Raw genomic sequence first — 15,039 nt, forward strand, 5'->3', positions numbered from 1 at the left:
AAAAGAGTTTTTAACAAGATACTCAAAAATCATAACAAATACATTAACTTCAAGCTTCAGTGGATGTCTAACAGCTTAGAAACACTGGTAGAGAGGACAGACAGGGTTCCAAGGTTGTGTTATAATAGAAAATATCATAAGAGCTAAGATTTCAGTAATTCTGTCGTAAAATCTGAAGATGATTTCTCTGCAATGTTTGCAGCTACAGAGGTGAATGATGGCTTGTTTTAGATATATTTACTGCTTGTTCAACATAAATGAACACATTTGTGTGCATGGTTTGGGCATGGGTAATTTAAATGAATGTTTTCCCTTTTGCACAGATTTAAATTTTCCTTAATAAACAGGCTACATTTTTATTAAAGGATTGCTTGATTCAAAGGCCCTGCAATCAAATGTGGCATATAGAACATTGAATATCTGTGGGTTGTGCTCAACAGTGGTTCTCTACTGTTAAGTATTAAGAAGACTCCAATCTTTTACCATGTGTTGCTAGTTATTAGAGAGAAAGTAACAAAAAAGGGCCCCATACTACAATGTAAAAGGCTCCATACTAATCAATGCGTAATGGATTTCCCAGAAAGTCACTGCAATCTTTTGTCAGCTTGCTGTATCTAATTCAGTGTGGAAATTAAATAAACTAATTTAAGATCTTAAATGCAAAACATAACAAGGTATGATGTAAGAACAACTCCTATGGGAACATAGGGAGCAGGACTGAAATAACAAAAGCACGTCTCCTTTGGGGGATGTTTGAAATTACAAAAGATATCTCAGGCTCTTAGCAAGATTTCAGGATGACTTTACAAAAATTGATAAATGTTAATAATAGTAGTAGCTCATATCCTTAAGCCACTGTTTGATGTATTTTGTTCTACTTAACTTATCACAGCCAGTGTTGTTTCAATGGTTATTTGTTTTAACAATGCACTTGTCAATTTACTGATAATTGTAGCCCACAGCATAATTCAGTTTACTTCATTCCTTACTCTACAATTCAGCCCAAATGTTGTCCAATAGCTGTCCAATTAAATTTAAATCTTTATGAATTTTTTTGTGATACAATTGGATTAAAGTATAGATGGGGAGGGGTTTAGGTGAGGTTTGCATGTCATGTTTGTGATCAGACTCTATGGAGTTGATTTACTAATGGCAAACTGACTGTTCACTTTATAGGGGAAGTTAAACTTCGAAAGGAAGTTTGTCCCAGGTGAAGGTGAAATAATTGAAGCTCTACTGACTTCCATCACCCAATCATGTGCAAGCAAACATGCTTTTTTTTACTCTATTTTATTTTCCATGCATGTGATTGAATATTCTATCCAAAAGTGAAATTTCACCACATTCACTAAGCTCTGGGGAAAATTCCCTTGCAGATTGAATCTCTCCTTGCAAAGTAAACAGACTATTTGCCATTAGTATATCAACCCATTTATAAATGTCTGGTACTGGTTTTAAAGCACCAAGCTAATGTACTGTCTTTTTCAAATCTTCAGCAGAGCCCCAAGAACCCAAAAAACATATGTGCTCTAGTAAGGAAATTCCATAATTTCTTAGCAATATTGATAGCTGCTGGTTCCTGCACCCTTCTGAAACTCATTAAATTTAGCCATCAAGGTTATAAACTATAGGAAGGTAAGGAAGGCAGGAGGGATCAGGTCAGCACTTTATATTGCTACAGAGTGTTGGAAATTGCATACTAGATGCTCCTGGGGTTGTCTGAAGGCATGTGGGACATATATTCAATTGTATTAATTTTTTACTCTGACAAAAGTACTTAGGTATTTTTTTTCTCACAGTGAAAATCACCTTGCAGACATCAACCAGGATACTATCTAGCTATGTATACATGTGTTAATCATGCCAGTTTGTAGTTCAGGGCCCAGACATGCATCCAAGTGACATTTTATATGAATGTAACCATACGTTCGTTTTTTTGCTAAATAAACACTACAATTTACTTTTTAGTGGAATGTGTAACATGCAACGGTGAACATTACAGAGGGGTGATGGATTACACAGAAACAGGAAAAGAATGTCAGCGATGGGATTTGCAGAGGCCACATAAGCACAAGTTTCGTCCTGAGCGGTAAGTACTTTTAAAACACTTTGCAAAATAGTCTATGCCATGATGTATGAGGAATTTATGGATGTTAACGCCACATTATTTATATTATTCATAATGAACTAGTAATTATAGTGTTAAAACAGAAGTTAATTAACCTGCTTATGTAAACTTCCTGGAATGTTTTTGTTAATTGGATAGTTTGTAGAAAAGACTGTTGATCCACCACTGGGTTAATATGCTTGTGTTCAGAGAAGTTTGAAGGATTAGACTTAATGTACATGGGACGTTTTACAACCTCTCCTGAACAATTTAACTTGACAGATAGTAAACAATGTTTAAAAACATCCATTTTGCCGTTTTTACATGCCGCCTATAAACGAATTGCGAGTTGCCACGTTTACATGCGTTTACAAGCTGTTACAGGCATTTGGTGCTTCTAATGCCTCTGAATGTCCGTCCTGAACACATTTTTTTGCTTTCCAAAAAATGCTTCTAAACTCAACTGCCTAGAAACTACTATAAACCACCCTGTGTACATGTACAGATAAAATAACATAGATGAGAGTTCAGGGGCAGCTGAAAAAAATCCCAACTGCTTCTAAATGTCCATTTACCAGCAGCAGTGATCATGAAGTCTGAAAAGTTTGAAAACTGTTGTAGTGTTTAAAGCCTTGATGCTAAATAAATGGGTTCAAAACCAGAAATCTCTCCTGTGCTCAGGTAATGGGTTCCTCAATATGTGGTATGACCGAATGCCTCAGTGGTAATTGCCGTCTTGCAGCTCTCCTCAGAATAATGGGTATTCATAGACTACAGACTTTCCTCTTTTGTAGTCTATAAATAAATGGGTTCACCCTGCTCATATGTCAGGTGGGATTTTTTTGAGGCTGTGAAAACAACAGCTCTAATATCGTCCATTAGGGATGAGCAGCGTAATTTTGGCAACGTTAATTTTGCCATAAAATTATGAGTTTTATGAAATGAAAACTCTCAAGTTTGCTCACTGAACAGCTCAGACAGCATAAGCTTAAAAAATAATCTGAGCCAATAAGGTCCAATTTTCTGACACAAAATCAGCATAGTTGAAAGGAACTTCTGTAACCATCTGAAGCAATTTAAATCACATTGCACGCTTAAACACATCTCTAATGAGGCCTTACAAATTTAGTCCAATGATCTGCGGCAACATTTTGGTGACCCATAAACGTAGTTTCTCTCATCTCTCTTGCTCTGGTAACTATGAGTTCTTTCAAAAAGATTTCCATTAAAAAACATTTAAATCGATTACTCAACCTACCACCATCTCTTCTAAATTGAAATTGTTTATGGTAAGTTGATGTGATCTGCTCAGTTGTTTTTGCAATAAAAATCCAGATGAAATAATTTAAAATTGAAAGAACATAGCTAAGTATGGCATGCACTAGGCTGCAGGCCAGCATTGCTCATCCTTTATTGAGTCCCAGCCCTTGTACTGGAAACCTGTTGCTTCCCTTTCAAATAGGTCTTGCTTGTACCTGAAAGTCGTACAATTGATTGTATATCTAGTTGAATAATCATACTAGCTTCTGATAACTGGCAATATGGATGGCCACCTATTAAAATAGCATGACTGAACTGCAAATATTTGGTATTAGCTTCTTCTATCAGAAAGAAAGTTACTAGTCATCTTTATATAGAACAGAGTTGAGCTGATTTTATTTGATTACAGCAGTGTTTCAAATTTAGATTTCAGGTGGTTTTAAAGGCTATTCCTAAAATAAAAAAAAGAGGCTATACTTACCTGCTCTGTGCAGGTCACTTAGCTCCTCCTGATGCTTTCTGCTCCTCCTCTCTTCCAAGTGCCCCCATAGCAAGCTGGCTGCTGTAGGGGCACTTGTGTGAGTTTGCTCCCAAGCTGGGCTGTGTGCATCCATAGCCAAAGCTTGCCCCCCCATATACTCCTTACAGGATTTGATTGAGCAGCAGGAGCAAATGGGGCTGTGTCCTGTGAAGAGAAAGAGGGGAGAGTGGCGCTGCAGACAGGTGGAGTGCTGGTTCGAAAGAGGACTGGGGTAAGTGTCTGAGGGGGAGGAGGAGCATAGTAATTAGTGGGGTATTTTTTACCTTAAAGCAGAGAATGCATTAAGGTAAAAAACACAGAGACTTTGGAAACACTTTAAAAATGGAAATATCTACATGATAATTATGAAATATGGCCATTTGCAAAACAACTGGCAAATACCCATAGCTGCTGCATCTTTACGTTGCACTTCTAGGATTCATTTGCTGCAGACAGAGTGAAAACAGCATTCTTTTTTCTTGGGGAAGAGGGAATGACTGAACACTCAGACTCAAAGATTTTACAAACTTCCAGGAAATTTCTGTCTAGAGTGGTCATTTGCATTGCCTTTGTATTGTCTATACTACTGGTGTTCAGACATATTTTTCAAAAATTGGAATCGTGTATACCGGGAGCTGCAAAATTTAAGAATTTGTGATAGTAATGCAACATTTTTTCATACTGTACTTGACATTTGTTTTGCTAATGAGGAAAACAATATTGTTTTCTTTTAGTCAAGAAAAAATGGAAAGCTTTTGGTAAACAACATAGTGATTTCCAGTCATAGATTAATCCTTTACTTGAGAATATAATCTGCTATGACACTAAGCATACACAAATGTCATTTTCTCTTCTTCCTAACGTCCATCACACCACCCAGGGGATTGAATTTCATATCAATGCTGAATTCAATATTGACTTTAAAGCTTTCATTTAAACTGACCAGGAAATGTATCAGGCAAATAAACATCAATAAAGTCACATTTAAAATGGCAGGAAAATTGATGTAGTGTTCTTGTTTCATAGTGTTATCAAATTAGGTACACTGTTCAGAGAATATGCTAAATCTAAATTTTATATATGCATAACAAATTATGTAAACAAATATGTATTCATACAATCATTATAAACTATACTCAGTGTAATACATTTTCATGTTGCTTTGGTCACACCATGTTGCATTACAAATGGAGAACAAAGGGTCCTTCCTGGCCTAGCACCCCTCTCATGTTAAGGGCATAAGGTCTGGTATGGTTCTGGGGGAACACACTCATCCTCCTCTTTCCTGCATGCTTAGATTAAGATACTATTATTAGGGGGACTTTTTTCTCCTTTGTAGCCGCTTGCTGACTGACTCACGTAGGAGTACCCAGTATGTGATCCAACACTTCTGGGTAGAGGGTGTGCACATGACGCCAGCGTGCCAGCTGTGCTGTGATTAGTCACAGCACAAGCCGATCAGTGCGTGCCGTCCCATGGACAACCATCGGTATCAGCTGATCGGAGAGGAGAAAGATGGGACAGAACTCTGTCAATGTAAACAATACAGAGCTCTGTCCTTTCAGTGGGGATGTGACTGTTTTTGTTTCCCTACAAAGCAGGGAATAAAAAATGGCACATCCCTTAGTAAAAGCACCTCATACTAAACCCACCAAGCACTATTAGGCACACATTTAACACTTTGATCACTCTAGATGTTAAACCTTTCCTAGCTAGTGTTATTAGTACAGTGACAATGCATATTTTTAGCACTGATTACTGTATTAGTGTCAGACTGCCCGCCATACAATCTCTTCCATATTTGTCCAGAAAATGGGTTCAACATCTATTGATTTTTTTAATGGGGTTAGAGTTCAGCATCGGAACTCCTTTGAAGATCTGCAAACTCCTGTCCAACCAAACCCAGGGCTCGGTTAAATGAGGATCAGGTACAGGACATATGTTAGTAATGCAAGATTCTCATCTGCTCCTTATTTCATATATTTTGGACAATATATTCCTTTTTGTACAATTAAACAAACCCCATTTTCCAATTTTTAATGACAGAAAACATGATTAGGTAACACCTCAATACATAATGAATGAAGGATAATCTCACATAAAAAGTAACCTTTTTTATTTTTTTCTGACACTCCCAGTGGAGGGAATAACAGATACAAGGTAAACCTGGAATGCCTAGAAAGTCTGGCCTTATCCATCAGAACTGTATAAAACATCACTGTAAACAAGTTAGGTTATTTATTCTTGTGCTATTAAAAACTTGGGGGTTTCCCTGATGAATCATTCTTGGTTCATGGTTACCTTTAATTTAGGATCTTTATTCAGTGGGACAGATACATTTTTATAATCTGGGAGAACTCATAATTCTCTTCTCTAGACTCCCTTTCAACAAAGAATTTAGCAATATACTTTTATCTGCTAGCAGATTAAAAGCTCAGGAATCTTAAGTTGGATTTCTCTACATAAAACTGACATCTGATATAAAACAGTGGTGTATTACACCAAAGACGTGGATCATGGTACAAAGATGGACCTGTTATACTTTTTGCAGTGAACATAGATTTATATGGAACACAATTTTGTATCCTGCCTAATTGAAAAAATATGTTTCAGAAGCCAATGCTGCACTTCATTATGCTGACATATTGATGAATATACAAATGCAGATTGAGAATAAAGTAAACTTGACTGCTGCTTTGTGTAAAACTGACTTAGAATGTAGAAAATATTTGACAGGTTAAGTAGGGGAAATATTTTTTTACTTGGTGCCTTTTAATTGAGATCAGTGGATTAGTATTTTCTGTATTTCACCTTAGTACTTTATTTCCCAGAAACTGCACCCAATTCGATTTTCCAGAACAGCACGTCTGTACCGGTGGGGGAGATATACTAAAACTATTGCACACAGAATCTGGTGCAGCTGTGCATAGTAACCAGTCAGCTTATAGGTTGTATTGTCAAAACGTAACTGAACCAACTGAGCTAGAAGCTGATTGGTTACTATGCACAGCTGCACCAAATTCTGTGTGCACCAGCTTTAGTAAATGTTCTCCAAGGTGTTGCTAAACTGACAACATAAGTGAATAGGTGGTCTATCTATTTCCTACTGTGTTTTTAAAGAAGAGCTCAAGTGCTTAACACATGATTTCAACAATAAAAATAAGAAATATTTGTCCTTCTTAAAGTCCTTTTTTGGCGTACTGATACTTACACTTATGTGAGGTCTGTGTTTGTCTGCACAGGTATGCTCAGGTGTTCCATGCATCCCTGTACAGACAGTCACATTCTTGATTATTGGGGTGCAGCAGCTGCATGGACACAGCCACTGCTTCCACTTTGCCACCCATGTGAGTGTTGGTGCTTGGTCCAAAACGCACACTACCTGTGTACGGGGCAGCTCACCTGCACTTGCACTGCTGTCAAATTGGGAGCAGTGGCTGTGTCTGTGTAGCTTCTGCACTCCAAATGGCATGAATGGGATTGCATGCATGGGGATGCACAGAATATCTGTGCATCCCTATGTAGGCAAACACAGCTCTCAAATGGGCACACGCATAAGTACATCTGTGTGAATGAGGCTTAAAGTGTATGTAAAGCCCAAACTTTTTTTTGATACAGTACAGTTAGAAATGCTGTCTGGTTTTTAACAGTTTGTAAATCAATAGAAAACTGACTAAAAGATCATATTCAGAGAGTAATGGTCAATGATTCATACTCTGAATGGTCCGGGGTTGTTAGTGGTGTACCCCGAGGTTCAGTGTTGGGACTCTTACTTTTTAACATCTTTATAAATGATATAGAGTCTGGGATTAAAAGTACAATTTCAGTCTTTACAGATGACACTGAGCTATGCAGTGGAATAATGTCCTTACAGGATGTCTCCAACTTACAAGGCAACTATGTGGCAAATGAGGTTTAATGTTGATAAATGTAAAGTTATGGACTTGGGGGCTAAGAATATGTATGCCTCATACGTACTAGGGTTAATAAAACTGGGGGAATCAATGGGATAGAAGGGTCTGGGTCTTCTGGTAAATTATAACCTTAATAATGGCATGCACTGCCAAGCAGCAGTTTCCAAAGTGAGTAAAATCCTTTATTGTATTAGTAGAGGTATAGACTCCAGAGAGAGATATAATTTTGCCATTGTACAAATCACAAGTAAGAGCACATTTGGAATATGCAGTTCAGTTTTGGGCACCAGTTCACAAAAAGACTATTGGGGAACTGGAGAAAGTGCAGAGAAAGGCAAACAAACTGATAAGGGGCATGGAGGAGCTCAGCTATAAGGAAAGATTAGAGGAGCTGAATTTATGCTCTCTTGAGAAGAGGGAATTAACTTCCCTGGAGGTATGATTATTTCAGATTTTTGCTTCGGAAAGTGGTACCATTAATTTGCATGGAAATTTGGCGTTTTATATTGTAGGCCTGTAATTCTTAGGGATAACTCACTTAAATCTGTCCAAACCAGAGTCTAGTAGAGATCCCAGGTAGGATAAAGTTTGAAACACAAAATCATAAATTATAATATAATAAATAACTATAAATAATAACAAATAATAATATAATAATAATAATACTTTTTATTCAACAAATTTTAGTAAATAATATAATCAAAAACACTGACTTTTTTTGGGCCAAACAAGGGTGTAATATTAGTAGTCATATTGCTTCAGTAAACGTCCTGGGTATGGAAAATTTTAAAACATGGTACAGCACAAAGTCCGATGTCACAATCAGGACAATATAACCTGGTTTCTTTTCTGATTTTCCTTCCAGTGTCGTCACGCTTAGAGCAGCAAACCACACACATCCTTGTGGGTGCTGACTTCTTTTCCGTTGGTGGAATGTGGTCCATAAAGTGATGACCAGTCAGGTGTTCCGGGTTCACAACGCCAGCAGCACGACGTCCAGATCTATTTACAGTCGTTGGTGTTTGGTGCTTGAGAAATATAAGTTCGGCAACTTTCCAAACAAAGTCTGCATGAACCACAGGCTTGTCACTCCTTTTTTTATCAGAATGAAGGCATGCCACATGCACTGTTCAAGAAGATGCCTGAAGATTTTTTTGTAATTTTTTTTGTTGCTTTCTCATGGCTGGATAAAATGTCATGGCCTGGTCAGCTCTGTCAACACCTCCCATGGTGTTGTTGTAGTCCATCATGACTTATGGTTTCATTATGTTTTTTCCACCTTTTGTGTGTACCATGACAGTAGAGGTGTTGTGAATAGTACTCATTAGGCACACATCTTTTTTGTCGTGCCATCTCAGTTCCATCATTTTGCCTTTCTGCCAGGTAACTATTTCTCCTGCCTTGAGCTTTTTATTGCTAATGGTTGGCGGCATGTCATGCCGGTTAGCTCTAACGGTCCCTTATGCATCCGTCTTGTGCTGTAGAAGGAACTCATAGAGTTCTGTAGAAGTGTAAAAATTATCTGTGGTTACACAATACCCCTGATTCAGCAATGGCTCAATCAAAGTAAGAACTGAAGCCATTCCATAATTACTGAATCTTTTGTTGAATTTGGTTCCTTTCCTGGTGTAAAGGACCGAATTCCATATGTAACAATTGCTGGATTCACAGAGCATGAATGGTTTTATGCCAAATCATGCTCTTTTAGACGCGATATACTGTATCCAGCAGAGTCTTCCTTTGTAGGCCATTAGACTTTCGTCAATACTGATGTCTTTATCTGGTACATAGGCCTGCTGGAAATTTTTCTGAATAATTTGATATACCTCCCAAATCTTTTTCAGTTTTGGTGCTGGATGAGAAGTCTCATCAAATTCTTCATTATTTTGAAAGTGCAAATACTTTATTATCGGAGAAAATTTATACTCCGACATGACCGTGCCAAAGAAAGGAGTGACTAGTAATTTGTTGGTTGTCCAATACCACTTCTGCAGGGGTTTCCTCACCACTCCCTGAAGAATTATTAGGCCCAGAAACTTCCAGATGTCCTCTTTGGTCACTGGTTCCCACTTTCTGCTCCTTGCAACCTCTGATGCGTAGCAGCTTGTTGCTCCTTGTACCGATTTGTCTCCGTAACAATTTTTTCTATAACCTCATCGGTCAAAAAGAGTTGAAGTTGAATTCTCTAACAAGCCGGGGACCATGCTAGCCAGACTACTTCGTGGCCCGAGACAACGTACCTACATCCCCTCTATAGTGACCTCACAGGGAACTACGGTCCACACCTCTAGAGATATAGCCAATGAATTTGCTGCATATTACCAACAACTATATAATTTGCACAAGGGGGAACCTACTGATCTTTTAACAGAAAGAGAGGTGTCAGCGGGGGAATACATCAGGTCTTCGGGTATGCCTACTTTACCAGCTGATGTGGGAGACTCATTTGAGTCGGACATCACCCCTGAAGAACTCTCTCTAGCCTTGGCCCAAACGAAGCCAAGGAAGGCGCCCGGGCCGGATGGCTTCACCCTGACCTATTACCAGACCTTCGGGTCTCACTTATCGACACACTTCCTGAAAGCCTACAACGCACTAAAAGAAGGAGGCATTAACATGGTAGACTCCTTACGGGCATTTATTTCTTTGATCCCAAAAGAGGGGAAGGATTCTAGCCACTGCAGTAATTACCGCCCGATTGCTCTACTAAATGTGGACCTTAAATTGTTTTCCAAAATTCTGGCTAACAGATTACTCCCACATGTCCCACAATTAATACACTTTGACCAGGCGGGATTCGTGCCGCTGAGGGAGTCGAGAGACAACACCATAAGAGTCCTCAACCTTATTCACGAAGCGCAGACCGTCAAGAAGCCTTTTCTGCTACTTTCTACTGACGCAGAGAAGGCTTTTGACAGGGTGGCCTGGCATTTTATGCGGGCCACTCTGGAACATATTGGTGTTGGCCCAAACATGAGAGGCTGGATATCGTCTCTCTACTCGGCTCCCTCGGCGGCGGTAAGGGTCAATGAGTGGCGATCGGATTTCTTTGATATCTCTAACGGGACGAGACAGGGGTGCCCCCTGTCCCCATTAGTTTTTATTTTGACTCTTGAGCCGTTCCTGTGTAGCGTCCGCAGGAATCCCAATATAACCGGGATCACGAAGCCCTCGGGGCATCACAAAATTGCGGCCCTCGCTGACGATCTGATTTTCTTCGTCTCCAACCCACGTATCTCACTACCTAACATCTTGGAAGCTCTACGGTTGTATGGCGAAGTCTCAAATTTCAAGGTCAACTATGCCAAGTCCGCAGTGCTAAATGTCACACTACCAGTCACGGAAGCAGTAAATATTAGCAAATCCTTCCCGTTTCGTTGGGCGAAGAAATCTATCCGTTACCTGGGGGTGGACATCACTCCGGACTTGGCACACCTGTACACATGTAATTTTCAACCCTTACTCCAAAGACTTAAAATTGACCTCCAGACCTGGCACAAACTCACTTTGACCTGGTTTGGGCGATGCAATGCCCTGAAAATGACGGCCCTGCCCCGTGTTCTATATATACTCCAAACATTACCGATAAATTTACCCATGACCTTCTTTAAGCAAATACAGTCCATTGTGAGGGAGTTCATCTGGGCTCATAAAGCCCCCAGAATAAACATGCAAACACTCTCCAGACCCAAGGAGAGGGGGGGCATCGGTTTACCAGATATCTCTCGGTATTACCGAGCGGTACACCTTGCCAGGATTGTTGATTGGCATTGCAACAAAGAGTCCAAACAATGGGTGGGAATGGAAATTGAGGATTCCTCGATCCCCTTACTCCCATCCCCGTGGCTCTTGTCCCCACTTCCAGAAGACCAGAAAAACCACCCGCTAATAGGAGCTACCCTTCGGGTGGCGAGGAAAATATTCCGTAATACGGATATATCACCGTTACCTTCCCCCCTGACCCCTATCATCGGTAACCCAGACTTTTCCCCCGGACTTACAAGTCGTAGACTGAGACAACTAATCACCTCTGAGAAACGGTCCCTGGGGGAGGTTTGGCCCCAGGGGGAACTCCCATCTTCTTCCACGATCTCTAGACTCACAGAACCTCCGTTAGACAGTCTCAGTACCATCCAGCTTAGACATTTTCTGCAGACTCTTCAGAAAGCTCCCTATGTCCCGCGGGGTCACACTCCCCTGGAATCTCTGTGTAAATCAGGGGAACCGATAAGGCACGCACTCTCATTTTTATATAACCTCCTCACTACTCAGGGAGAGGACAAGGCACCAGAGTTTCTATTGAAGTGGGAAAGAGATCTAGAGACACAGTTTACTACACAACAACAAGAGAAGATCTTGGCTTTGACTCACAAGTCCTCGATTGCGAGTCACTATCAAGAATCGGGATACAAAATCCTGACCAGGTGGTATAGAGTCCCATATATGTTACACAAAATGAACCCTACGCTCTCGGATAGGTGTTGGAGGTGTGGCACAGAAGTGGGAAATATGCTCCATGTCTTTTGGTCGTGTCCGGTCCTGAGACCCTTTTGGGAGGAGGTGACTTCGACCATTCAAAGCTTGACCTCGGTCGAACTTAAAGACAACCCAGCTGCATGCCTCCTACACCTAACCACTAGACCCATTAGTAAATACAAGAAAACTTTGACAATGCAACTCCTGAACGCAGCGAGAGCCTGTATCCCTGTATTATGGCGAGATCCCCTCCCACCTACTAGGATCCTGTGGTATTCGAAAGTAAACTGTATTCTACAGATGGAGGAACTGACTGCAACTCTACAAAACAAGGAGGAACAATTTATGGACAAGTGGAGACCCTGGAGATATTTTGTTGGTACTGACGCATATCTACAGGAGTTGGTACAAGCACAAACCCAATCTACTTGAGGGGGCGTCCCCGTGGTTACTGCTAAAACAGGCACCTGTATATGCCCCTCTGGGGCCCGGCGGGTGGATCCGGTGGGGGGGCGGTGTCGCAGCCATACCCGTCTATCTCCCTTTCCTTGACCTCATCTCCCCCTTCTCCCTAGTCCTCCTGTCTCTCCTTCCCCGCTTTCCCTCTGATTCCCTACTGTTCCCCTCTTTTTCTGTTACTTTGTTCTGATAAGCTCACCAAGTAGCCGTGGTGACGGCGTTAACGAATTATTGAAAACATATTATTCACGGTGAGCTGGAAACATTTGTTCGTTTAGCACTAGACATATCTGTCGTAAAATATTTTAAGTATTATATTATATACCAATACTGTTAAAGATATGTTCGCAGTTCGTGCAAGGAGGCCCTTATCTAGGCTACCTTGCTTTATTACACTCAGAAATGATACATAGTTGGCTGGAACACACATGTATTACCCCACTTGTTGGGTGGTTAATCTGATTTAGGTCTATGGTTTCAATCTACTGTACCCCAAACATGTTAATGTATGAAAATGTATGACCTGTCTTATACTAGACAATGTATCCATGCCTTCTGTATAACAAAATAAAGGAATTTAAAAAAAAAAAAAAAAAAGAGTTGAAGGTATGCCAAGGGGTTGTTATCTTCAACCTCTACTTTGATAGGTGCTCCAGTAAACAGGAATCTTGGGGGCGCTACGTGCTCCGTACAACAGTCAATTGATCACCAAATCCACACATCACTGGGCACAGTCACAGGATCATCGCTGAAATCGCTTTCCGTGCCTGATAATGAACTTCCCCATGAATCACTATCACTCAATTCTGCAAGTTATTCTGTATCGCTGTCGCTGTTTTCCAGCAGGTCATATGCCGCTTTTGAGGTAGAGGCGTGCTTTTTTTATGCCATGGTCGTTCTGCAGTTTCCAGACAGAAAGTACAGTAAAACTTCAGGCAAGGGCACCCGATAAAGCACTGGGAAGCAAACTAAGGTCAATTTTATTTTATTTAGTAATGTAATCCAATAGGATTACAATGTATCAGTGTGTTTGTGCTTTATACTATTTGAATTTGCCACCGGTTCCACCCCCTGCATCGCGACGCTCGCAGGGAAATGAAGCCAGGGCACACAGTGTATCCGGTGGAAGGACTAGCCGCCGTGCACAGCAGGAGTACATCGCGGGATCCCGGGGACAAGGTAAGTAACCTCTTCCAGGATCCAGCGATGCGATCCCGAGTGTGGCTTGGGGTTACTGCTAATGGTACTGAAATCTCACCCCGAGCCACACTCGGGAATACCACCAGGGGGGTTAAAGGGGGATATAATCAACATGTATAAATACATAAGTGGTCCATATAGTGAACTTGGTGTTGAGTTATTCACTTTAGGGCCATCACAGAGGACAAGGGGGCACACTTTAGGTCTGGAGGAAAAAAGATTTAATATCCAAATACGAAAAGAGCTGTGAAAATGTGGAATAGAATCCCTCTAGAGCTGGTTCTGTCCAGCTCAGTAGATTTTAAAAAGGCCTGGATTCTTTCCTAAATGTGCATAATATAACTGTATACTATCATGTATAGTTAAAGTTGATCCAGGGAAGATCAGATTTTTTCCGTGGCTGGAGCAAATTGAATTGCTTTGCTGTTTTTGTTTGCCTTCCTCTGGATCAACTGTGGATATAGGATTGTGTATATAGGACTGTATAATTGTGTGTATATAGCTACTAGCTAGACTTGTGCCTTTTTTCAACCAAACTAACTATGTACAGTGCCTTGAAAAAGTATTCATACCCCTTGAAATTTTACACATTTTGTCATGTTACAACCAAAAATGTAATGCCGCGTACACACGGCCGGACTTGCGAACGGTCTTCATCGGAGATTTAGAACATGTTCTATATCTGAGTCCATCAGAAATGCTGACAGAAAAAGTCTGATGGTGCATACACACGGTTGGAATGTCCGACCGAATTCTCCCATCGGACTTTTTCTGTCGGGAAGTCCGGCCGTGTGTACGCGGCATAAGTGTATTTTATTGGGATTTTATGAGGTAGACCAACACAAAGTGGCACATAGTTGTGAAGTGTAACTAAAATAATAAATGGTTTTCAACATTTTTTACAAATAAATATCTGAAAAGTGTGGCGTGCATTTGTATTCAGCCCCCTTTACTCTGATACCCCTAACTAAAATCTAGTGGAACCAATTGTCTTCAGAAGTCATCTAATTAGTAAATAGAGTCCACCTGTGTGTAATTTAATTTCAGTAAAAATACACCTGTTCTGTGAAGCCCTCAGAGGTTTATTAGAGAACCCTAGTGAA

The 15,039-nt window shown here is 40.4% G+C and overlaps 1 protein-coding gene across 3 annotated transcripts in view; it reads left to right on the forward strand.

Moving 5' to 3' along the window:
* Nucleotides 1-15,039, forward strand: part of HGF (hepatocyte growth factor) — a 192,195-nt gene that overhangs the window by 69,148 nt on the left and 108,008 nt on the right. For all 3 annotated transcript variants that reach the window (XM_073619566.1, XM_073619565.1, XM_073619567.1), the window contains exon 6: nucleotides 1,969-2,089. In XM_073619566.1, coding sequence (XP_073475667.1) covers nucleotides 1,969-2,089 — 121 coding nt within the window. The remainder of the gene's footprint in view (nucleotides 1-1,968; nucleotides 2,090-15,039) is intronic.

The sequence above is a fragment of the Aquarana catesbeiana genome, linkage group LG03 (genome assembly GCF_042186555.1).
Source record: "Aquarana catesbeiana isolate 2022-GZ linkage group LG03, ASM4218655v1, whole genome shotgun sequence".
In the NCBI taxonomy this organism is placed as follows: domain Eukaryota; kingdom Metazoa; phylum Chordata; class Amphibia; order Anura; family Ranidae; genus Aquarana; species Aquarana catesbeiana.